The following is a 26,758-nucleotide window of genomic DNA, read 5'->3' as shown; positions in this document are numbered from 1 at the left end:
ATGTTACACAGGGCAGGTCATGAAAACTATTGTTTACCTATGGTTACTCATGGCAGGTCATAAACTATTGATAGGACATAAAAACAGAAAGCTACATTGGGTTGTGAGCAAAAAGACACATTTTCATTTCTATTTGCCATATGTTTTTCAATTGTGCTGTGTTGGGTCTCACGGGGCAGCAGGGTAGCCTGGTGGTTAGAGTGTTGGACTAGTGATCGAAAGGTTGAAGTTCAAATCCCTGAGCTGACAAGGTACAAATCTGTCGTTCTACCCCTGAACAAGGCAGTTAACTCACTGGCTCAGGGATTCAAACCAGCGACCTTTCGGTTACCGGCTTAACGCTCTTAACAGCTAGGCTTACATATCCCTCTGTACATATTCAATTATAGTTTTTAATCCCAGTGTTAAGTTATTGTGAGTTAATGTGTAGTGGCTAATTGTATAGCTAATAGGCTATGTGTTTTGTAGATCGACTGAGGTTACTTAAGCTACAGCAACCAATGTGATAATGGCTGGGGTCATTTTCTTGTAAGACAAAAAAACACACAAATCGGGTCTTTAGCTTTGGGGAAGAGGGTTTCAGGTGAGTGGAATGGGGCTGGCAGTTAACCCTTACCACATCTACACCTGGCTATCAGCTGAGCTTTGTCAGGCAGCGAAACAGTTCATTCAGCCTCATTTACTGCCTTTTTAAAAAAACATAGCTGATATGACTGACTTGCTTAAACAAATGTGGTTTCTACTGACAATTGAGATATACAAACTTTGGTATAAGGGAACGACGAGTGGATAAGAGGCAATCCAAGCTAGGAAAGACGTAGTCAATATAACTATTTGTTCAGCACTTTTGAAATGTACAGTGACATAATTCAAAACATGGGCCATTCTTACAGTATTCTCCCTGTACACCAAGTCAGAACCGTAGGATAAGTAAAGGGGGCATATAAGCAGACAATGAAAGCTCTTACAATATTTGATGATTACATTTCTCTTAAACAGGCTATAGGCTACATGGGCACTATCAAGTCAGAACAGTAGGCTAAGTTCTGAGGGGGGAAAGGGACCAATTTATTAGGTTGAGGCACATGGGCTACTAACATATTACTACACAACATACACTTAGTATTACTTTCTTGGCTACAGTATACATATCTCCCTGGCATATTACATAATTTATGCAGCAACATACAAGACATTTTTGGATTCACCTTGCTGTGCTGTGCTCACTTGAACAGGAATGTGGCACGGCTGTCCTTCTTGTGGGCTCTAGAAAGAGGCCAGAGTTCCCAACTTGGAATGCTGAGATGGATGACCGTTCAAAATTATTTTCCGTATTTTCTCAGTCGTAGCTAGTTTTTTTCCGAGTTCCCAGCTGTCTTGAGCTCACTGAAGTCTGAGATTTCCAGTTCCGGGTTTCCAGTTGTTTTGAATGGGGCAGAAGTCATGCTGGATTGACAGCATGGCCAACGTCTTCAAGCTTTACCAATTGGATATCACGAAATTGGGGAGAAAAAGGGAGAAATAAGAAATACAATTTTAAAAAAGGTTCACATGCAATGCCATGGGCCAGAAGTTACAATCTTGTCTCATCGTTGCAACTCCCCTACGGACTCTGCGAGCCAAGCCGCACTGGTTCTTGACACACTGCTCACTTAACCCAGAAGCCAGCCGCACCAATGTGTTGAAGGAAACAGTCGACCTGACGACTAAGTCAGCTTGCAGGCGCCCGACCTGCCACAAGGAGTTGCTAGAGCACAATGAGACAAGGAAATCCCGGTCAGCCAAACCCTCGCTTAACCCTCCCCTAACCCAGACGACACTGGGCCAATTGTGTGCCGTCCCATGGGTCTCCCAGTCACGGCTGGCTGTGACAGCCTGGGATCGAACTCATTGTTGAATATGCAATTTCCAACTTGTTGTGTAATGTTTATGTCCAATGTGCGATGAGCACTGGTACGTTTTATCTATATTTTCTCTTCATATGACAAGGATTGAAAAGCATTTGCCAGTTGATTGTCGACTTGATTCATGATGATGACTGCTTTGCTTGTCTAGCTTGCTAGCGAAGATTTTGAAAGTGTGATGTTGACGTCCTTCCCTGTAGCTCAGTTGTAGCTGTAGCTGTAGCTCAGTTGGTAGAGCATGGTGTTTGCAACACCAGGGTTGTGGGTTCGATTCCCACGGGGGGCCAGCGCAGGAAAAAAAAAAAAAAGTATGAAATTGTATGAAATGTATGCATTCGCTAATGTAAGTCGCTCTGGATAAGAGCGTCTGCTAAATGACTAAAATGTAAAAAAAATAAGTCCAGTCATAGCTACGGTAGATACAACGTGATTTGAAGTCATTTTATCTGTGGCCAATGACCTTGAGCCTTCTTGGATGGGCACTTCTAATGTAAGTCTATGGCAGCACCTAAGGGGCTTGAATTTTTGAGCTCTACGTGATGTAGTGTCCCCATGAGTGACAGAACACTGAACCTTTATTTTTTTGAGCAGTGTATATATACTGCTCAAAAAAATAAAGGGAACACTTAAACAACACATCCTAGATCTGAATGAAAGAAATAATCGTATTTAATACTTTTTTCTTTACATAGTTGAATGTGCTGACAACAAAATCACACAAAAATAATCAATGGAAATCCAATTTATCAACCCATGGAGGTCTGGATTTGGAGTCACACTCAAAATTAAAGTGGAAAACCACACTACAGGCTGATCCAACTTTGATGTAATGTCCTTAAAACAAGTCAAAATGAGGCTCAGTAGTGTGTGTGGCCTCCACGTGCCTGTATGACCTCCCTACAACGCCTGGGCATGCTCCTGATGAGGTGGCGGATGGTCTCCTGAGGGATCTCCTCCTAGACCTGGACTAAAGCATCCACCAACTCCTGGACAGTCTGTGGTGCAACGTGGCGTTGGTGGATGGAGCGAGACATGATGTCCCAGATGTGCTCAATTGGATTCAGGTCTGGAGAACGGGCAGGCCAGTCCATAGCATCAATGCCTTCCTCTTGCAGGAACTGCTGACACATTCCAGCCACATGAGGTCTAGCATTGTCTTGCATTAGGAGGAACCCAGGGCCAACCGCACCAGCATATGGTCTCACAAGGGGTCTGAGGATCTCATCTCGGTACCTAATGGCAGTCAGGCTACCTCTGGCGAGCACATGGAGGGCTGTGAGGCCCCCCAAAGAAATGCCACCCCTCACCATGACTGACCCACCGCCAAACCGGTCATGCTGGAGGATGTTGCAGGCAGCAGAACGTTCTCCACGGTGTCTCCAGACCCTGTCACGTCTGTCACGTGCTCAGTGTGAACCTGCTTTCATCTGTGAAGAGCACAGGGCGCCAGTGACGAATTTGCCAATCTTGGTGTTCTCTGGCAAATGCCAAACGTCCTGCACGGTGTTGGGCTGTAAGCCCAACCCCCACCTGTGGACGTCGGGCCCTCATACCACCCTCATGGAGTCTGTTTCTGACCGTTTGAGCAGACACATGCACATTTGTGGTCTGCTGGAGGTCATTTTGCAGGGCTCTGGCAGTGCTTCTCCTGCTCCTCCTTGCACAAAGGCGGAGGTAGCGGTCCTGCTGCTGGGTTGTTGCCCTCCTACGGCCTCCTCCACGTCTCCTGATGTACTAGCCTGTCTCCTGGTAGCGCCTCCATGCTCTGGACACTACGCTGACAGACACAGCAAACCTTCTTGCCACAGCTCGCATTGATGTGCCATCCTGGATGAGCTGCACTACCTGAGCCACTTGTGTGGGTTGTAGACTCCGTCTCATGCTACCACTAGAGTGAAAGCACCGCCAGCATTCAAAAGTGACCAAAACATCAGCCAGGAAGCATAGGAACTGAGAAGTGGTCTGTGGTCCCGACCTGCAGAACCACTCCTTTATTGGGGGTGTCTTGCTAATTGCCTATAATTTCCACCTGTTGTCTATTCCATTTGCACAACAGCATGTGAAATTTATTGTCAATCAGTGTTGCTTCCTAAGTGGACAGTTTGATTTCACAGAAGTGTGATTGACTTGGAGTTACATTGTGTTGTTTAAGTGTTCCCTTTATTTTTTAGAGCAGTGTATATATATATATGTGAAATCAAACTGTCCACTTAGGAAGCAACACTGATTGACAATACATTTCACATGCTGTTGTGGAAATGGAATTGACAACAGATGGAAATTATAGGAAATAAGCAAGACACCCCCAATAAAGGAGTGGTTCTGCAGGTGGGGACAACAGACCACTTCTCAGTTCCTATGCTTCCTGGCTGATGTTTTGGTCACTTTTGAATGCTGGCGGTGCTTTCACACTAGTGGTAGCATGAGACGGAGTCTACAACCCACACAAGTGGCTCAGGTAGTGCAGCTCATCCAGGATGGCACATCAATGCGAGCTGTGGCAAGAAGGTTTGCTGTGTCTGTCAGCGTAGTGTCCAGAGCATGGAGGCGCTACCAGGACACAGGCCAGTACATCAGGAGAAGTGGAGGAGGCCGTAGGAGGGCAACAACCCAGCAGCAGGACCGCTACCTCCGCCTTTGTGCAAGGAGGAGCAGGAGGAGCACTGCCAGAGCCCTGCAAAATGACCTCCAGCAGGCCACAAATGTGCATGTGTCCACGGGCGGAAATCCCTGGGGGGACGGGGGGACACGACCCCCCCATCCTGGGAAAAATATTATTTGTCCCCCCCAATATATCACTGAAACATAACTATGTAATTTAAATAATATTAATAATACGCAATGAAAGCAATTGTGCTGATTATAGACACTTAATAGCGCGTTTTTAAGTTTCAAAAGATTGCGACCCCCCCACCCTTTGCCTCACAATGGTTTGATCCACTGCCAGTTCCTTAGCTTGCTAGGTAACGTAGAGGTCGTATCTACTGTCTGAAAGGCACTCAATGCACGTAACTGACGTAAGGTTAATCCAGTCAATCGCGCACACATACTATCTGAATATGCAGAGCTAGCGCTCAAATATGAACTATTAAGCTAGCTAGTACCTATTCCATTTATGTGGCGTCGTCAAAGATGGAATCTTTGCTATCGTCAATTTATTCCAAGATCAGCATGCATGTAAGTTAGTGCTTCAAAGTCCCTGTGATAAGGTTAGCGATAAACTGAACAGAACTACACTCTCTTCTACCATTGTTTTAAATATATTTAATGGTCTCGTTGCAAAAGCTAAATTGTCGCAAGGGAACTTTTATTTATATATTTTATTTCACCTTTATTTAACCCGGGTAGCAAAGATTATAGCAAACACCACTGAATTGGTGCTCGCTAGCTTTGCAAATTCAGCTATTGTTAGAAGCCAGCCAATATGAAACAAACGATTAAAATTACAAAATGTTGCAGCATATGTTGTGTAAATGGTGAACTCATACAGCTGTCAACTCTTGTCACTGCAATCCGTTTCACATTTGCTAGCTACCTTTTAGATCGAAGCCCATATAGAATGATAGAAGATAAAATGATAGAAGCCCATCTCCTACTGTAAATAACCTACATACTGTGTGTGTGTAGCCAACCAGGTAGAAAAATGGCAGAAAAATGGGAGAAAAAAGACGGACATCAGAGTATTTTCAGTACACCAAAACGCAAAGTAAGAACCCTAGTAGCCTAATATCTCAAAGACTAGTTGATAAAATGTTCATAAGAAAGAAATGAAATGCTAATGGAAATGTTTCACAATGATGTCATTAGGCAGAGCAGGCAACAGATGGCACACAGACAGCAGAGTTGGGGACAGATATGCAGGGACAGACTGGCAGAGACAGGGAGTCTCAGGTAAGTTTGTTGAGTCTTCGTTTGGCAACATTATGAAAGGTTCTCAATTTTTTTAACTTGTAAAATAGGAACATAATTGGAAAATGCCATGGATACCCCCACTCTCAACTTAAACTGGTGACTGAACTAAGATTTGTTAAAGGCAATGGTATTGCTGTTGTGATTAGTTGTGTAGTTTTGGGTACCGGTATTTAGGAGTACGGCAAACACCTTATTTCTTTGGTTCCTCAATATACATTTACCATATTAAACGTAGGCTATGTGTTACAGCACTACTTTTGGTGTCCCCCTCAGGAATTGCTCTTGAGAAAATTTAATGTAATTGTCCCCTCCAAAGTTGATATCAGATTTTCGCCCCTGCATGTGTCTGCTCAAAAGGTCAGAAACAGACTCCATGAGGGTGGTATGAGGGCCCGACGTCCACAGGTGGGGGTTGTGCTTACAGCCCAACACCGTGCAGGACGTTTGGCATTTGCCAGAGAACACCAAGATTGGCAAATTCGCCACTGGCGCCCTGTGCTCTTCACAGATGAAAGCAGGTTCACACTGAGCACATGTGACAGACGTGACAGAGTCTGGAGACGCCGTGGAGAACGTTCTGCTGCCTGCAACATCCTCCAGCATGACCAGTTTGGCGGTGGGTCAGTCATTGTGTGGGGTGGCATTTCTTTGGGGGTCCGCACAGCCCTCCATGTGCTCGCCAGAGGTAGCCTGACTGCCATTAGGTACCGAGATGAGATCCTCAGACCCCTTGTGAGACCATATGCTGGTGCGGTTGGCCCTGGGTTCCTCCTAATGCAAGACAATGCTAGACCTCATGTGGCTGGAGTGTGTCAGCAGTTCCTGCAAGAGGAAGGCATTGATACTATGGACTGGCCTGCCCGTTCCCCAGACCTGAATCCAATTGAGCACATCTGGGACATCATGTCTCGCTCCATCCACCAACGCCACGTTGCACCACAGACTGTCCAGGAGTTGGCGGATGCTTGAGTCCAGGTCTGGGAGGAGATCCCTCAGGAGACCATCCGCCACCTCATCAGGAGCATGCCCAGGCGTTGTAGGGAGGTCATACAGGCACGTGGAGGCCACACACACTACTGAGCCTCATTTTGGCTTGTTTTAAGGACATTACATCAAAGTTGGATCAGCCTGTAGTGTGGTTTTCCACTTTAATTTTGAGTGTGACTCCAAATCCAGACCTCCATGGGTTGATAAATTGGATTTCCATTGATTCTTTTTGTGTGATTTTGTTGTCAGGACATTCAACTATGTAAAGAAAAAAGTATTTAATAAGATTATTTCTTTCATTCAGATCTAGGATGTGTTGTTTAAGTGTTACCTTTATTTTTTTGAGCAGTGTATATATATTTTTTAGGCTAAACAAGTGAGCCTCAAAACAGGTGGGGTCCAATACATTTTGTACACAAAACAATCTTGCTAATATGATCGCCGATGACTAATGTTACATAGCGCGCGCGCAGGGTGGACTGCGTCATTAGTAATGTAACGTCAGGCATCACCTTCATCATCACATCATCATGTTCTGCTGGGGAGACGGTTCGAGTGGACAGTTTGGTCTACATTTTGAGAATGTGTCTGTTCCTATAGCAGGGAATATATTCTCTGATAAAGTCACAGAAATTGCTTGTGGGGAGCAACACACTTTATTTCTCACGGTAGATGGCAGGATCCTATCATGCGGGCGCAACTCAAAGGGACAACTTGGCAGACAGAGGAACAGAGATTCAAAACTACCAGGTAAAACATCAATGAATGCTATCGGAATATGTAGCCAGAATTTGCAGAATAAATGCAGATTATAATCAAATTCTTATGTAGGCCAATTTGAAAAAAGTACTACTGGAAAAGTACGTTTGTTTGACTCTGAATCCGTTTATTATTTTTCATCACTACCCTCAAATATTTTAGTGATATTGTTCATAATGTCAGATTATATAATGTTTCGTTTCTGCTGAGTTTAACGACAACTTTCAGAAACTGACACCCCTCAATAAAACTACCGCACAATAGGCGCTCATGGGTTGGTTCCAGTTTCGTTTCTCCCAAAGTAGAGAAACGAAAAAAAAAAAATCCTATAAAATACACACTTGGATCGAACTTGACGTCATCCTCAAGATGACTCGGATAAATTGTTGATTAACTCCTTCATGCATTAAATGACATCTTATCAATGGTCTAGCATTTAACCCTTTCCAGGACAAGACAGGACTTCCAAATAAAACGTTGTCTAATCAAATCAAATTGTATTTTTCACATGCACCTAATACAACAGATGTTGACCTTACCGTGAAATGCTTACTGACTTGTGTGTGTGCATGTGTTCTACCCGTTTCAGCCCCAGTGGAGGGTCTGGGGGCAGTGGTCTCTGTGGCTTGTGGTCAGGACCACTCTGTAGCTGTGTGCGAGTCAGGACAGGTCTACTCCTGGGGGGCAGGGGGTGAGGGACAGCTGGGCATCACCCCTACTACTGTCTCCAAAGTCCCCAGGCCAAGGCAAGGAAACCTCAACTTCAACTTGGAATAGATCTTGATAGTGAAATATCATCCATAATTTACATTGTCAAGTAATGAGAGCCCTCTTGGATTCCACTGATCACTAACAAAGACAATATGTACTAGATGTCTCCTTTTTTTTTACAGACCAGTTCCAATACCTTCGCCCTTGCCGATAACAGTGATACAGGTTGCTTGTGGAAATTCCCATTCTTTGGCCCTGACTAAAGGTATAACGTACTGTACCTACTGATGTTTCTCACACAGACTACATTCCATCTAAACTATGATAACCACATGCATCCGTTAAACTACACTTAGAAAAAAGGTGCTGTATAAAACCTAAAAGGGTTATTCAGCTGTCCCCATAGGAGAACCCGTTGGATAACTGTTTTTGGCTCCATGTAGAACCCTTTTTTCAGAGTGTTTTACATGAAAACAAAAAGGGTTCTACCTGGAACCTAAAAGGGTTATCCTATGAGGACAGCCGAAGAACCCTTTTGGAACCCTTTTTTCTAAGCGTGAACATCAAAAGGACAGTGAGATGATATTTATTAGGAAAGAATGTAACTCTGGAATTGTTGTTATGTAATTGTAATGATATATGTAATTTCTTTGTCTTCTACAGGAGGACAGGTGTTCTCATGGGGCCTGAACAGTCATGGACAGCTGGGCCTGGGGAAGGGAGTCCCTCTGCAGCCCACTCCTGCCCTGGTGCGCTCCCTCACTGGAGTCCCAGTGACCCAGGTAGCAGCCGGAGGAACCCACACTCTGGCCCTCACCCTCCCAGGCCTGGTCTACTGCTGTGGGGCGAACAGGGCTGGGCAGCTGGGACTCAACCGTGTGGATGAGAAAGGTACTACGGCACTCTACCTCTCTTCGTACGCTACTTGTATAAAAAGCTAATCAGGCTTATCCACCAGCATTTTCTAATTTGAACTTGGATTCCTTTGTTATAACCACTAAGTCATTTTACAGATGTATTATAATGAGTGGGAACATTGCATGATGCTTGTATGATGCTTGTTCCCCCTGCCAGGACGGTTCAACATCTGTGCTGTGCCTGCTCTCAGAGTCTTGGGGGTTTCCTTCATCAGCTGTGGAGAGGCACATTCTGCTGTTCTCACCAAGGTATCATACTATTACTGTGGAGAGGCACATTCTGCTGTTCTCACCAAGGTATCATACTATTACTGTGGAGAGGCACATTCTGTTGTTCTCACCAAGGTATCATACTATTACTGTGGAGAGGCACATTCTGCTGTTCTCACCAAGGTATCATACTATTTCTGTGGAGAGGAACATTCTGCTGTTCTCACCAAGGTATCATACGATTACTGTGGAGAGGGACACTGCTGTTCTCACCAAGGTATCATACTATTACTGTGGAGAGGGACACTGCTGTTCTCACCATGGTATCATACTATTACTGTGGAGAGGCACATTCTGCTGTTCTCACCAAGGTATCATACTATTACTGTGGAGAGGCACATTCTGCTGTTCTCACCAAGGTATCATACTATTACTGTGGAGAGGCACATTCTGCTGTTCTCACCAAGGTATCATACTATTACTGTGGAGAGGGACACTGCTGTTCTCACCAAGGTATCATACTATTACTGTGGAGAGGGACACTGCTGTTCCCACCAAGGTATCATACTATTACTGTGGAGAGGGACACTGCTGTTCTCACCAAGGTATCATACTATTACTGTGGAGAGGGACACTGCTGTTCTCACCAAGGTATCATACTATTACTGTGGAGAGGGACACTGCTGTTCTCACCAAGGTATCATACTATTACTGTCTTTTTACTGAAGGCCCCAAGGGAGATGTTGGTGTGAAAGGAGACAAATCCTACTGCAGTTCATTAAGTTCAGAAAGGGTATTTAATGTCCTAAACAGTGGGCCCACTGTCAGCAACCTCTCGAAGATACAATTCATTACATATTAATGAATAAAGGCAGTTATACAAAATGACCTTGAACAGAGGTGAAAAACAAACGATCAAGTGTCTGGATACACAATGAACCATACAAGTTGTTATCTGAGTGCATCAATACAGTCTCATACTAAATGAGAAGTTAGTTTATTACAGAATGGAATATCACAGGTAATACAGAATATGTCCTGATTATGGCTGTTAATACAGATCAAGCCTCAGGTCTACCAGAGTAAAGGTCAATCCAGTGTGTCGACCCTTCAATACTATTATACTGTCTCTTAGAGAAGTGATTAGGGCCCTGACCTGACTAGACCAGGAACAACTCTGGGCCTTGACATGTCAACAACTGGTTCTTTGTGGTCTTTAGGGTGGACAGGTGTTCACCTTTGGAGAGGGAAGCCGAGGCCAGCTTGGGCACAATGCGTCAGCTAACGAACTCCTACCCAAACTGGTAGAGGGTATGGATGGACTGGTCTCACAGATAGCATGTGGCAGGTAATGACCAACAGCATAATGCTACTTATACACATATATACACATATAATAAACAGATAGGAAACCAACCTTGAACATTCTCAGTCTGACTGTGTTTTTGTCTGACTGTAACTCTGCTAGCCATCACACCCTGGTGCTGGGGTCTTCAGGTCAACTCTGGGCCTTTGGCAGTGGGGTCAAAGGTCAGCTAGGGACTGGCAACACAGAGGGCTGCTTGCGACCCACCTCAGTGCTGCTGAAAAGGGCTTCTGGTGGGGCAGGGACAGTCATACACAACGGTACCGGATACAATGTCTATTCTATTCTCTTCTTTTCTATTTTGTATTTGATTCTATTCAATTATATTATGCATCTACCTACTGACTATGTAGTGTTTGGGTGACTGAGTAAGAACACATTACGAGATTGTATGTCCCTACAACCTCTTCTGTACATTTATATTTTTACCAGACATGAAGATATCAGTGGGATGGAATTCAAACTTCATTTACACTGCTGAGGTAATGTTTCTGACCTTTTATACCCCAGTAAAAGGGAGACTGGAACATTCTAAATGTCTCAAGCTGATAATTCATGTTTGAGATATTTTTATTCATTATATTGCTTTATCTGCCTTTGTAGAGTTCTGAAAGAGAACAGCCAATCGGGAGGTTAGATGAAGCCAAGCTGCAAAAATGGCTGACGATGGAGCAAGGAAATACAGAGGCGCAAAGGTTTTTGTTAGTTTTTATTTATTTTCTAGCTAACTCAAAATGAAATAAACAAACATTTATTGTTCGGCTGTATTTTAGAATTTCATTTTTTTAATTGATTTTATTTCATATTTTAGAATCTATACAAAACATACTCATACAAACGATTACATTATACAAACCTCACTACATCACACCTGCCCAGACCCGCTAGCCCCCACCCCTATCTCCAGCGCCCTTATCAAACTGCACCATTTTGTTTCTCTCCGTCGCCCATGCTCTTTCAATTTTTTATAATTGCGTGAACGTCGGAGGATTGGCTGATTTCCAGTTGATAATACTTTTTTTAAAGATAATTGATGACAAGAGTTATGTCCAACCCATAGGGTATGTCACTGCACACTTCAGTTGTATTTCTTATATTATAATTGTACTGAAACATCAAATATAAATATCCACATTTGTTCCAACAGAGAAATATCTTTGATGTTCTCAACAAGTTCAAGTCTTGTGGCCAGTTTCACCAAAGCCAGGTAAGCTATTTTAAAATTGAAGGTTTGGATAGTTTGAAATGAAAACCGTATGTGTACCAGGGGTATGGGTGTAATGGTTCACCAAACCCACAGTTCGGTATGCATTGTGGTTTTGGGGTCACAGTTCAGTTTCGGTTAAGGCACAGCGGAAAATGACATTTTTGTTTATTTTGCAAAATACGCTAAATTAAAAATCATTCTATTTGTTGCCCAAGTCCAGTTTCATTCTGTTTTGACAGAGCTTGTTATGTTGGGTCTCAAATAGAGGTCTAAAAAGTTGGATCCGTTCCGAAATGGACATGGCACTTTCCCACCCGGTGAAATATGCATAAATACATTTTTCAATATAGAGACCTGTTCCAAACGGACCCGAGGACGACTAGTTCCATATAGACGCTGTCGGACCTGAGTGAGGGAAGTGGCAGAAAAGTCCATTTGTAAGCTGTTTTATGAACCAGAGCTGATACAGTGCGAGGGAGCGGCCTTACGAGGGAGAGCAGGCGGAGGAAGGGCCTTACGGTGTGTGTTCTACGAGTAAGTGAAACGAGAGAGAGGAGGAGGCAGGGAGCGGCAGCAACCAACCGAGCCAACTTGCGCTAGTAGACTAGCATCTAGCTTGTCATAGCTAGGTTATTTATCATCCAATATGATTACGTAGTATCTGTCTTGACTGCATCAAACCGTGAGAAGCTGGTTGGCTAAGACAGTCTACTAGCTAAATGGCTGGCTAACTTCTAGCTTGTCATAGCTGTGTTATTTTGGATGCAGTATTTGCAGCATACTGCAGTTATGCTGCACTCTGACTGCAATATTTTTTTGTAATGGCATGCAACGCTGCATAGCCTATAGGCCTAGTGTTATTTTTTTAATGTTATAATTCCGGTTCACAGTGCGAACTAAACCGAGGTCCCGTACCGAACGGTTCAGTATGAAAAGGTGTACTGTTACAGCCCTAACCAGGGGTTGGAACTGGTTTAGGAAACAGAACAGAATTTTTGTTGTTTTCGAGGAACAGAACTAGAACTGAGAACAAAAGCGATCTATACTGTTTCAGAACAGAACCGTTCATTTTAAAATCATGGGGGAATAACGCTACAAAGAGCCTATCTCTTATGAAAAAAGATTGCAGTCAGAGTTCAGTATAACTGCAGTACACTGTAGTATAACTATAATTAGAATGCAGTTTAACCTGTTAGGGACAGACGTTCCGCTAGCAGAACGCCTCACCAATATCCAATGGTATAGCGTGGCGCGAATTACAAATACCTCAAAAATGCTAAAACTTCAATTTTTCAAACATATGACTATTTTACACCATTTTAAAGACAAGACTCTCCTTTATCTAACCACATTGTCCGATTTCAAAAAGGCTTTACAACGAAAGCAAAACATTAGATTATGTCAGGAGAGTACCCAGCCAGAAATAATCACACACCCATTTTTCAAGCTAGCATATATGTCACAAAAACCAAAACCACAGCTAAATGCAGCACTAACCTTTGATCTTCATCAGATGACACTCCTAGGACATTATGTTATACAATACATGCATGTTTTGTTCAATCAAGTTCATATTTATATCAAAAAACAGCTTTTTACATTAGCATGTTTTGTTCAGAACTAGCATACCCACCGAAAACTTCCGGAGAATTTACTAAATTACTCACGATAAACGTTGACAAAAAACATAACAATTATTTTAAGAATTATAGATACAGAACTCCTTTATGCAATCGCGGTGTCCGATTTTAAAATAGCTTTTCGGTGAAAGCACATTTTGCAATATTCTGAGTAGATAGCCCGGCCATCACGGCTAGCTATTTTGACACCCACCAAGTTTGGCACTCACCAAACTCAGATTTACTAAAAAGAATTTAAGAAAAATTTACTCAGATTTAAGAAAAATTGGATTACCTTTGCTGTTCTTCGTCAGAATGCACTCTCCCAGGACTTCTACTTCAACACCCAATGTTGTTTTGATTCCAAATAATCCATAGTTACATCCAAATAGCTCCGTTTTGTTTGTGCGGTCAAATCACTATCCGAAGCGTGACGTGCCGGCGCGTTTCATGACAAAAAAATTCAAAATATTCCATTACCGTACTTCGAAGCATGTCAAACGCTGTTTAAAATCAATTTTTATGCGATTTTTATCGTATAATAGCGATAATATTCCAACCGGGAGACGTTGTATCCGTTCAAACACTGAAAGAAGAAAATGGAGTCTAAACATGCACGCGCGCGCCAGTGTCATCGTTCTCTCCAAAACCCCTACTGTTTTTCGCCCAGAGACATCATTCAATGTTCTGGCGCCTTCTGAGAGCCAATGAAAGCCTTAGAAAATGTCACGTTACAGCAGAGATCCTGTATTTTCGATAAAGAGGCCACAGAAGGCCAAGAAATGGTCAGACAGGGCACTTCCCATATAGAATCTTCTCAGGTTTTGGCCTGCCATATGAGTTCTGTTATACTCACAGACACCATTCAAACAGTTTTAGAAACTTTAGGGTGTTTTCTATCCAAGTCTACTAATTATATGCATATTCTAGTTTCTGGGCAGGAGTAATAACCAGATTAAATCGGATATGTTTTTTATCCGGCCGTGAAAATACTGCCCCTTATCCCAAACAGGATAACTGCAGTATGCTGCAAATACTGCATCCAAAACAACACAGTTTTTTTACTGTTGTAACTTTGCAGTGTAACTGCAGTTACAGTGAAGTATAACTGCTGTAAACTGCAGTTATTCTACAATCACTGCGTCCAAAATACCACAGTCGACTGCAGCTACTGCACTTTTACTGCAGTTTCAAAACTGCAATCTTTTTTTGTAAGGGAATGCAAAGCCCTCACTGTCACTCAGAAACTTATTTCAGTGTCTGCCTGCCTGTCAGCTGAAAATCTTTGTGTGTGTCTGTGTCTCTCTGTGTGTGTGTGTGTGTGTGTGTGTGTGTGTGTGTGTGTGTGTGTGTGTGTGTGTGTGTGTGTGTGTGTGTGTGTGTGTGTGTGTGTGTGTGTGTGTGTGTGGGCTACCTGGCCCTGCCACTGCCTCCGAAGCATGCATACTGACGTTATAGGCGGGATTCAGAAATTAGGGCGAGAGATTTTTAATTAGAAAACAATGGATTAACTTTTTCAATGTTGTTAAGGATACTATAGTTATCACATTTCACGTTGGATTTATTAACTACAAAAATATGTTTTTATTTCAATTCTGGTGCCGCTCTGCACACACAAGCTTGTTAGCTAGCTAGCTTGTTAGCTAGCTCTGGTCTAGCTCTCAAACTCTAGGTGGCATTATGTGTAATGTTATGGAACTGAGAGTCATGATCAAGGGCTAGCACAAGGCAACTCTCTGAAGCTCAAAGACATTCAAAGTTCCTTCAATAGAAGCCACTCCTCCATAGATATAATTCTGCGGGCCTAATTCAGATAATGCATGTCAACAAGATCCCCAGCGCTTCATGCCCAGCACTCTCCTCAACCACAACATTTCAGTTGCATGTGGCACCCTACACTACACTTATCTGTCCAATGCATCTACATAGCTTGTCCGCTCCATAGCAAGCTGCTCTATCCATTGGTGAAGTAATTTAATGGCGAGCTAAATGTAAAACATGTAGGTTTCAGAGGTTTAAAAAGGAACAGAAAGGAACACTATAAACCGTTACTTTTTGGGGGTTCGAACCGATTCAGAACGTCATTTTGCTGGTCGGAACAGAGGAATGGTGTAACGATCGTCAAAAGGAGTAGACCAAGGTGCAGCGTGGTATGTGTTCATCTTGATATTTATTTTAAAGCTGAACACTTAAACAAAATAATAAACAATGGCGAAAACAAATGTTACATCTTGCAGGCTTTACAAAGCTGTACAAAAATAAGATCCCACAACACAAGGAGGGAAAAGGGCTGCCTAAGTATGGTTCCCAATCAGCGACAACGATAGGCAGCTGCCTCTGATTGGAAACCATACCTGGCCAAAACATAGAAATATAAACCATAGAATGCCCACCCCACACCCTGACCTAACCACATAGAGAAATAAACCGTCTCTCTCAGGTCAGGGCGTGTCAAATGGAACAAAAAAAGAATGGTTCTGTTCAGAACGAAACAATTGGAAAATGATTTCTGTTCCAACCCATGATGTATACAGTTAGGCCTATGTTGTGTTCTTGATAATGCTATGCCCTCTGTTTCTAATGCTATGCCCTCTGTTTCTAATGCTATGCCCTCTGTTTCTAATGCTATGCCCTCTGTTTCTAATGCTATGCCCTCTGTTTCTAATGCTATGCCCTCTGTTTCTAATGCTATGCCCTCTGTTTCTAATGCTATGCCCTCTGTTTCTAATGCTATGCCCTCTGTTTCTAATGCTATGCCCTCTGTTTCTAATGCTATGCCCTCTGTTTATAATGCTATGCCCTGTGTTTATAATGCTATGCCCTGTGTTTATAATGCTATGCCCTGTGTTTATAATGCTATGCCCTGTGTTTATAATGCTATGCCCTCTGTTTATAATGCTATGCCCTCTGTTTATAATGCTATGCCCTCTGTTTATAATGCTATGCCCTGTGTTTATAATGCTATTACCTCTGTTTATAATGCTATGCCCTCTGTTTATAATGCTATGCCCTCTGTTTATAATGCTATGCCCTCTGTTTCTAATGCTATGCCCTGTGTTTCTAATGCTACGCCCTGTGTTTCTAATGCTATGCCCTGTGTTTCTAATGCTATGCCCTCTGTTTATAATGCTACGCCCTGTGTTTATAATGCTATGCCCTCTGTTTCTTATGACCAGTGAGATTCCACAATCAGCCGGAGCTTTGACAGTGGACCTAGAGGCTGCTAGCCAAGTTTTCGACCAGCTACTGAACATACCTTGGATTAGGAAATCAGTTAAGATCAACTTACTCTTTAAACCCATATGTTAAATGAATATATATTTAGAACAGAACTAAATGTTACTCTCCAAATTTCTCTGTTAATTTTCTATATAGGTAAATATTGAGCCATTGGTGGACAATATTTGCAGTTCAGCAGCTGTCATCAAGTCACCAGAGATCTTTCTGATACTACCCACAATCTCTCTTCTCCATGAGGACATCAGCGTCATGAAGATGGTCTTGGCTTTATCTATAGTTATCGTTGAACATCTGAATGACACGGCCATAAAAACATTAAGTAAATAACCTCTGACCTTGTCACTTTATCAGTGAATTTGGCATTGGTATCATTTTACAGAATTGTATTATAATAGAAGCATAGCTGACACTGTGACACATTACCATATATTATAAGATACTTTTTTTTTGTTGCTCAGGCAATATCATATACATATTTTGGACTTTTGTATTCTTGTATCATCTTATAGAAGACTGGTGGTCCTCAATGGAGCCTTCCATCATGACTAAGCACATTCTGATGTGGAAGAATGCCCTGTCATTCATGCTGAGGAACGGTCTTCTGGTTACCCACAACCCCGGAGTCAAATTCCTGCTGGAAGCCCTCAAGTACCTCCACAGAGTCAGTGTCTATGTCAATCATTTTTATAGTCCTCCTGACCATTTTCTGTAGTTGCCGTTTGTCAGTATTGTTGATCATGCCCTAACATACTTCATATTGTGAACTGCAAGGCAGATGTGCAAATCTATTTTGATGCTGACATTATCTTATGTCAAAGGCAAACAAAAGGGCTGGAAGAACCCAGGAAGTTCCAGCCAGTACCTTTTATGTGGACGAGATCAACGAGAGTGTTATTCTATTGGAGGATGTGAAGCTTTGGCATTTTTGGTCAACAAGGGAGGTAATAAAATAACCAAATCATCTGTAAATTACTAAAATGTTAGAATGATAAAGTGGTGGAATCTGGTTTTACTTGTCCAGTTCTTTCAGTGCAGATTGATGGAACGAGACAAAGAGATGGAACCCATGTAGACTATTGAGATGCACTTTCATGTTTCTTTTGTGTCACTTCTAGGACACAGAGGTGACACCAGTCATCTTTTGCCGTTACCCGTTTGTGTTGAATCTGATCTGCAAGATGGCGATTTTCAACATCTTCGCACATTTTACTAAGGTATACTGTGTTATTCCACTGGCTGTTTTATATCCTTTTATTGAATCTTTGTTTTCAAGTATACCATAGCCTACCCAGTGGTTTCCAAAGACCAGTCTGTATATCACTCTAAATAGACCCTGGAGCTGCCCCTGTATATAACTTACTTAATTTCTCATGTTCTTATTTATATTTCTTGTGTGTTTATGTTCTACTTACAGTGAGGGAAAAAAGTATTTGATCCCCTGCTGATTTTGTACATTTGCCCACTGACAAAGAAATGATCAGTCTATAATTTTAATGGTAAGTTTATTTGAACAGTGAGAGACAGAATAACAACAAAAATCCAGAAAAACGCATGTCAAAAATTGTATAAATTGATTTGCATTTTAATGAGGGAAATAAGTATTTGACCCCTCTGCAAAACATGACTTAGTACTTGGTGGCAAAACCCTTGTTGGCAATCAGAGGTCAGACGTTTCTTGTAGTTGGCAACCAGGTTTGCACACATCTCAGGAGGGATTTTGTCCCACTCCTCTTTGCAGATCTTCTCCAAGTCATTAAGGTTTCGAGGCTGACGTTTGGCAACTCGAACCTTCAGCTCCCTCCACAGATTTTCTATGGGATTAAGGTCTGGAGACTGGCTAGGCCACTCCAGGACCTTAATGTGCTTCTTCTTGAGTCACTCCTTTGTTGCCTTGGCCGTGTGTTTTGGGTCATTGTCATGCTGGAATATCCATCCACGACCCATTTTCAATGCCCTGGCTGAGGGAAGGAGGTTCTCACCCAAGATTTGACGGTACATGGCCCCGTCCATCGTCCCTTTGATGCGGTGAAATTGTCCTGTCCCCTTAGCAGAAAAACACCCCCAAAGCATAATGTTTCCACCTCCATGTTTGACGGTGGGGATGGTGTTCTTGGGGTCATAGGCAGCATTCCTCCTCCTCCAAACACGGCGAGTTGAGTTGATGCCAAATAGCTCCATTTTGGTCTCATCTGACCACAACACTTTCACCGAGTTGTCCTCTGAATCATTCAGATGTTCATTGGTAAACTTCAGATGGGCATGTACATGTGCTGTCTTGAGCAGGGGGACCTTGCGGGCGCTGCAGGATTTCAGTCCTTCACGGCGTAGTGTGTTACCAATTGTTTTCTTTGTGACTATGGTCCCAGCTGCCTTGAGATCATTGACAAGATCCTCCCGTGTAGTTCTGGGCTGATTCCTCACCGTTCTCATGATCATTGCAACTCCACGAGGTGAGATCTTGCATGGAGCCCCAGGCCGAGGGATATTGACAGTTCTTTTGTGTTTCTTCCATTTGCGAATAATCGCACCAACTGTTGTCACCTTCTCACCATGCTGCTTGGCGATGGTCTTGTAGCCCATTCCAGCCTTGTGTAGGTCTACAATCTTGTCCCTGACATCCTTGGAGAGCTCTTTGGTCTTGGCCATGGTGGAGAGTTTGGAATCTGATTGATTGATTGCTTCTGTGGACAGGTGTCTTTTATACAGGTAACAAGCTGAGATTAGGAGCACTCCCTTTAAGAGTGCTCCTAATCTCAGCTCGTTACCTGTATAAAAGACACCTGGGAGCCAGACATTTTTCTGATTGAGAGGGGGTCAAATACTTATTTCCCTCATTAAAATGCAAATTAATTTATAACATTTTTGACATGCGTTTTTCAGGATTTTTGTTGTTGTTATACTGTCTCTCACTGTTCAAATAAACCTACCATTAAAATGATAAACTGATCATTTCTTTGTCAGTTGGCAAACGTACAAAATCAGCAGGGGATCAAATACTTTTTTCCCTCACTGTAACTTATTTTTTTAAAGATATATATAAAGATATATATATTTTTATATATATATATCTTTAAGTTACAGTGAGGGAAAAAAGTATTTGATCCCCTGCTGATTTTGTACGTTTGCCAACTGACAAAGAAATGATCAGTTTATCATTATATATATTGTCGTGTCTTTGGCATCATTAAAACTGAAGACTTATTTTTCAAATAACTCTCTGTAATTATTATTACGCGATTAAACTGATTAATCATGTAACTGTAATTAACTAGGAAGTCGGAGCACCAAGGAAAATATTCAGATTGCAAAGTTATAATTTTCCTAATATAACTTTCAGATATTTTAATATCTTATCAATTAGTCTTTGAATTAATGAATTATTATTTACCTCACGTTAGTCTCATTCCAAACGTCGTAAATTGTTGGTTATCTGCACGAACCCAGTCTTTACTATGAGTCATCCATACATCAATTGTCTTAAAATCATGTATTTACTAACTAGGTAATTCACAGAAATGCATAACAAACAGTAGATATGGTTACAAGGAAATGATAGGAGAATGTGCCCTAGTGGGCTAAACCGATATGGCGGCTTGTTAGACAAAAGGGAGTGGGGGTCAGCTGATAAGGCACTACAGAGTTGATCATTATAACAATTGAAATGCTAATTCTTTGCACATGAACGCTCACTCATTCGGGAATAATTGCAATCAATACATTTACGCTCAGTGTGTCGTCGGGATCTCTGCTGAAAAGTTTGTTTCTGTTGGAGAGTTTGTCCGCTCTCTCTCTCTGTCATGGTTAGAATGGATAGTTCTGAGTGACATTCATTCATGTTGTTATAGAATAGATGTTTCGGCGGTTGTCGGTCTTCGCGTTCAATGATACCGAATTCCTAGCTGCAGACTAGTAATTAATATCAAAGACTTGTTTATATTCTGTCGGTATCGATAGTCTAAGAGTTTAACCACGTGGTATGGTTAAAAGATTCAGCCATCTACTCAAACCTTAGCTTATACTCAGGTTTATGGTCTCTCCTCAAACCTTGGCCCTCTCGTGGTAAGCTGGTCTGCAACCTTTAGCCATCTCGTAATTGAGGTAAGCTCGGTCTCCTGATAGAAAACCCAGGTGGGGGTTTTATTCGGAACATCGAAAAGGGCTGTCTCATGACGCCAGGTCCTGTCTGTGCCCCTGGGGGCGTGCCAATGACTTAGTGAAACTTTAAACAGAAATACAATTCTCTCACATTAACATCATTACATAGCATCCCATCATCTCACAAATAGCTTCATCCTTATTCATTCATTTTATACAACCATTAGATGTAAGCTTCATAACTGTGGCTATTGTATAAACAGCGTTATGGTAATGTTGTCTCTCATGAGTTTCACAAGATCGTACTAAACGGACCAGTTTGTAGCTGGATTCTTCAGTGATCTTTTATACATTCTCCAGAACATAAATATTGTTCAGACCTCCAGTTCTGTGAGGTGGAAGAAATTCCTTTGTTCTCTCTATGAAAACTCACTCTCTCTATACTGTCTGGCCATGAGGCAGGATTCTCCTCCAGGAATTTACGACCTCAGGTCACAGCAGCCTGGGTGTAGGGGAGACAGAGAGAGGGGGATGGTGTAGAGGGAGGGGGAATAGTGCTCGCTGTACCCAAAGAGGGCAACATCATGACAATATATATATATAGTACTACTGATATTGATTACTGCATTGTTGGCAAGTGCAAGCAGGGAATGCATTTCAATGTACTTGTGCACGTGACATAATTTTTTTTTTAAACTAGTGTATACATATATACTGCAGGAGTTTCACAAACTCGCCCACCGGCTGACAGCGGTGTGTCCTTCTGGAACGTTCCGAGACAACCCAGAATCTCCCCCTGCCCCAGTCTTCCAGTTGACCTTAAGGCGCCCGTCACTCATCAAAGACACCTTCAGACAACTGGGTGCTGCAGATCATGATTACTTCCAGAGAGAACTTGTGGTAAAATGATGACAACCTGAATTAGGAAGGACAAATGTTGAAAAAAGCTTTTCACAAGACAATGTCAGAACTCAACCTAAACGTTCCTCTGATGCTTTATCCCTCAGGTGCAGTTTGTGGAGGACATGAAGCTGTCTCTCGTCAACAAAAGGGACTTCTTCCTCCATGTGTTTGAAGAGCTGTTGGCACCAGAGTCTGAGATGTTCATGTACAATGACACAAAGACACTGGTCTGGTTCCCTGCCAAGGTAAGAACTTGAATTAGGGAATTGCGATTTCATTACTGTATAATAAATCACATGTTAGATTATTCTAAAAACAATCAAAATACATTTAGTCAGTTAATAGCAACAAAAAGAGATTCAACCACTACAGCAGTGGCACTATCTACACTGTATCAATCATTAAAGCATTGTTTACAAGAATTACCATCACTCCCTACGCTCCTCCTGATGTACCAAGGTTTTATTATTAGTTAGGCTGTGTCTTGTGCACATTCGCAGCATAAATGTTAAATTGCAGTATACAGACAAAAGAAATATACAAAAAAAGGAGATAACAGTTAGTTGAAAAAGTCTTCACAGCTTGGGATGGTGCCTGCTCTTGTTTATTCTTGTTTTTACCTCTGCCTTGGCTCATGTGCCCCTTACTACCAGCCCAGAGTGGAGGAGAAGAGCTACTTCCTGTTTGGTGTCTTGTGTGGCATGGCCCTGTACAACCACAACATTGTACACCTGCCCTTCCCTCTGGCCCTGTTCAAGAAGATGGTGGGGGTCAAGCCCTCACTGGAGGACCTGAGAGAGTTTGACCCTGTTGTGGGAAGGTACGTTTGTATTTTAGAATGTACATTTTAGCATTTAATTAGTATCCCTTAGAAATTGATTAAAATGTTTAAACATTCATTTATTTTCATTGTAATTGAAGAAGTTTGCGGTACCTCTTGGAGGACTACACTGATGATGATGATGAAGAAAACCTGGACATGACCTTCACCGTATGTACAGTATTGAAACTGATTGAGCAATGAAATATCCCTAGATACAGTATGTGAATAGTGGTAACTGTTTATTTTCATCAGGTGATCTGGGATGACCTGAAGGTGGAGCTTGATCCCAAAGAAACAGGAAAATCAGTCACAAGTTTTAACAAGTAAGGCTACAGCAACTTTTACTCCTACAGATGAAAGATCTTAATTTGATCCCCCTGTTGCAGTACATTTAAAAAGTGTAGTATATATTTGAGGTTTAAAAAGGCTTCAGACTTGATTTTCCCTTAAGAAAAATGTATCAACCCCAACAACAATGTCCATTAATTATTATCCACATAATAATTCACATTTTCTGTTGCTGCAGGATTATTTTCCTGCTGTAGCAAACTGGCTCACATTACAGTCTTACATCTGTAATGCATAATACAAGGTCGACGTTTTAGAAATTACAACAAGCATGCTTTCTGTGTTTTTTTTTAAATATAAAAATACCATTAATTATTTTGACAGGAAGCAGTTTGTTGATGCCTACGTGAACCTCGCCTTCAACCGATCAGCGGAGAAGGTGTTTGAAGAGTTCAGGAGAGGCTTCTTCAAGGTGTGTGACAGGGACGTGGTGGAGTTGTTCCAGCCTGAGGAGCTCAGGGGAGTCATGGTGGGGAAAGAGGACTACGACTGGGACACGCTCAAACAGGTCTATATACAACCATCATTCATTACTCAGTGTGGGGCTGGGTGCTGACTTGAGAAATTAGGGCATGAATCAATCGATGTGTTGATGCATTTATATAAATGGGGGATTTGCATTGATGTCAAGTTATGGGTACGTATGTCAAGTTAGGACTGGGACTAGGAGATAATGTGCTATACATTGCCTAGCTATACATGGTGCTTTGTGACTTTGAGTGGTGAATTGTTTAAGTTCTCAGGGCTACGTGGGACGCTACCGTCCCACCTGCGGGACACACTATTCAACAGCCAGTGAAATAGCATGGAGCAAAATACAAAACAGCAAAAATCTCATAATTTCATTTTCTCAAACAATCAACTATTTTACACCATTTTAAAGATAAGACTCTCGTTAATCTAACCACATTGTCCGATTTCAAAAAGGCTTTACGGCGAAAGCATAAAATTTGATTATGTTAGGACATGAACTTCACAAGAAAAACCACACAGCAATTATCCAAGCAAGGACATGCATCACAAAAACCAAAAGTACAGCTAAAATATTCACTAACCTTTGATGATCTTCATCAGATGGCACTCATAGGACTTCATGTTATACAATACATGTATGTTTTGCTCGATAAAGTTCATATTTATATCCAAAAACAGCATTTTACATTGGCGAGTGATGTTCAGAAAATGTATTCCAACCAAAACTACCGGTGAATATGCACATCAATTTACAAAAATACTCATCATAAACGTTGATAAAATTTACAACAGTTATTGAAAGAATTATAGATACACTACTCCTTGACGCAACCGCTTTGTCAGATTTCAAAATAACTTTACGGAGAAAGCACATTGTTCAATATTCTGAGTACATAGCTCAGCCATCGAAGCAAGCTAGACAGCTACCCGCCAAGTTCTGGCATCAACAAAACTCCGAATTAGTATTACAAATATTCTCAAATATTCTCTTTCTTTGCTGATCTTCGTCAGAATGCACTCCGAGGACTCCTACTTCCACAATAAATTTTGGTTTTGTTCGAAATACTCCATATTTATGTCCAAATACCTCCGTTTTGTTTGTGCATTCAGATCACTATCCAAAGGCATAACGCGCGAGCGCAGTACCAGAGACGAAAAGTCAAATAGTTCCATTACCGTTCGTAGAAACATGTCAAACGTTGTTTACAATCAATCCTTAGGGTATTTTTAACATTAAACGTAGATAATATTCCAACCGGACAATAGTGTATTCATTCAAGAAGAAAAAGAAGGAGGGGTGCGCTGGCGGGATCGCACATCACCAAGCCCTTTGTCCTCAGGCAGTCCACTCATTGACTGAGCTACTATTCTCTGCCTAGTAACAGGAGAATGATGGAAAAACTTTCTGAAGGCTGTTGACAGCCAATGGAAGCCTTAGGAAGTGCAACGTGACTCCACAGACACTGTAGATTCGATAGGGATTCAAAAGAAGAACTACAATTCTCAGATTTCCACACTTCCTGGTTGGATTTTTCTCAGGTTTTTGCCTGCCATATGAGTTCTGTTATACTCACAGACATCATTCAAACAGTTTTAGAAACTTCAGTGTTTTCTATCCAAATCTACTAATACTATGCAAATATTTGACTCTTGGCCCGAGTATTAGGCAGTTTACTCTGGGCACGCTTTTCATCCAAAAATGAAAATACTGCCCCCTATACCCTAAAAGGTTAAATGGCGTGCAAGTTTAATATTGTTAAATTATTGCTGCCATTTGTTTGGTTTGTATGTCCAGAACACTGTGTATGATGGAGAGTACCATGCCAGACATCCCAACATCGTCACATTCTGGGAGGCTTTTGAGGAACTGACAGACGACCAAAAGAAATCTTTCCTCCGTAAGTATGGCACTAAATTGCTCTCGGTTGAGTAAAACTGGAGGAACCATACAGTCTTTCATAATGCTGGTTCAAGGGTTTGTCTGCATATTTGAACTTCCTGTTCTACAAGAGCATTTACACATCATTTTTGTCTGAACACATTTGAGTAATTAGCAGACACTTTTCCAGAGTAACTTACTGGAGCAATTAGGGTTAAGTACCTTGATCAAGGGCACAACAACATATTTTCACCTTCTCTGCTCAAGGATTTGAACCAGGGACCTTTTGGTTTCTGGCCCAATGCTCTTAATCACTAGGCTACCTACCACACAATGACATTCACTATATTTCTTCCCTTTCTGTCTACCTTTCACTCTCTCTCCCTTCCTTCTCAGTGTTCCTGACGGGCTGTGATCGTGCTCCCATTCTGGGCATGGACAAGATCCAGATGAAGGTAGCGATCCTGCAGAACTCTACTGAACTACATTTCCCAGAATCCCATACCTGCCACTTCCTACTGCTGCTGCCCATCTACCCCTCCAAGGAGATGCTGCTGGCCAGGCTCAAAGAGGCATGTGCCCACAACAGAGGCTTCTGGAAGGATTAATGGACACTATATATATAGGCTACTGCTGTGTTCATCATTTCATTCAATGTGTTTCTTACATGTCAATATATCGCTTCAGTTTAGCATAGGATTTTGGTTATAGCCGCCTTCTAGGTTCAGATTTGCCACTTTTTTTCAAACTTTTACATTTTGCCTTTGTCCTTGGCTTTTTCTATTGAAAATGTGAAAATTGCAAATCTAGGATATGTAGGCCTACCCTATTATAGAAAAAACATTCCTTGAGTTAATGTCTACTAATTATGAGTGTGATATATACAAATAACATTCTTATTCAGTAATATACATTCAGTAATATACATTCAAGAGCCTATTTATTTATGCATGTTTTCTTTATTGATGTAGTGTGGCATTTGATGTAATTCTACATGTGAACATCCTTTTTTTCTGGACACGTCTGCATCATCTTTTGACATATGTCTGTATCTTGTGTTTTATTGATGGAATAATTCTTCATGTATCTAATAAATAAAGATGATTAGTTCACCTCAAAGTGTTTTCTTTTATCAATGGGAACTGCTGTCAGCACTTCGATGCAGAGCAGTGGTGTGGTTTCTCCAACAACGTGCATAACCTTCCCAGCTAGCACATAAAGTTCTGAGAACCATATGTTTCTTAGAGCTTGGTGAGAGCGTGGTTGTCCTATGGTTATTTTGCATACAACCTTCCCATAACGTTTCCTACAGGTTTCCTCAGGGTTCTATTTAAAGTAATGTTCTCAAATTGTTCAGAGAATGTTAAGAAACAACGTTCTTCCATGGGAATTTCAGGACTTCAG

General features: G+C 41.8%; 1 protein-coding gene across 2 annotated transcripts; it reads left to right on the top strand.

Moving 5' to 3' along the window:
• The first annotated feature begins 7,294 nt into the window (after positions 1–7,294).
• LOC106610287 (probable E3 ubiquitin-protein ligase HERC6) lies at positions 7,295–26,466 on the top strand. Of its 2 annotated transcripts, none has more exons than XM_045722818.1 (23): positions 7,295–7,553; positions 8,152–8,308; positions 8,456–8,538; positions 8,937–9,164; positions 9,348–9,439; positions 10,621–10,748; positions 10,869–11,026; positions 11,199–11,248; positions 11,370–11,461; positions 11,914–11,973; positions 16,769–16,865; positions 16,968–17,151; positions 17,342–17,493; positions 17,651–17,773; positions 17,948–18,046; positions 21,648–21,827; positions 21,935–22,075; positions 22,484–22,650; positions 22,752–22,821; positions 22,906–22,976; positions 23,326–23,509; positions 25,271–25,373; positions 25,751–26,466. In XM_045722818.1, the coding sequence occupies exons 1-23, from the start codon at positions 7,334–7,336 to the stop codon at positions 25,960–25,962; spliced, it is 3,051 nt and encodes a 1,016-aa protein (XP_045578774.1). In that variant the 5' UTR covers positions 7,295–7,333; the 3' UTR covers positions 25,963–26,466. The 2 variants fall into 2 exon arrangements, with proteins under 2 accessions (XP_045578774.1, XP_045578773.1); XM_045722817.1 differs by having other exon boundaries at positions 17,342–17,505.
• The last annotated feature ends 292 nt before the right edge of the window (positions 26,467–26,758 follow it).

This window comes from Salmo salar, chromosome ssa08, assembly GCF_905237065.1.
Source record: "Salmo salar chromosome ssa08, Ssal_v3.1, whole genome shotgun sequence".
Taxonomy (NCBI): Eukaryota; Metazoa; Chordata; class Actinopteri; order Salmoniformes; family Salmonidae; genus Salmo; species Salmo salar.
This window is presented reverse-complemented; position numbering and strand designations above follow the sequence as displayed.

Excerpts from the sequence above, each read along its gene's own strand:
- LOC106610287 (XM_045722817.1), top strand. The coding sequence starts at position 7,334 with ATGTTCTGCTGGGGAGACGGTTCGAGTGGACAGTTTGGTCTACATTTT. Across the intron at positions 11,249-11,369 it reads ACTTCATTTACACTGCTGAG|AGTTCTGAAAGAGAACAGCC; the intron begins GTAATGTTTCTG and ends CTGCCTTTGTAG. Across the intron at positions 25,374-25,750 it reads CCAAAAGAAATCTTTCCTCC|TGTTCCTGACGGGCTGTGAT; the intron begins GTAAGTATGGCA and ends CTTCCTTCTCAG.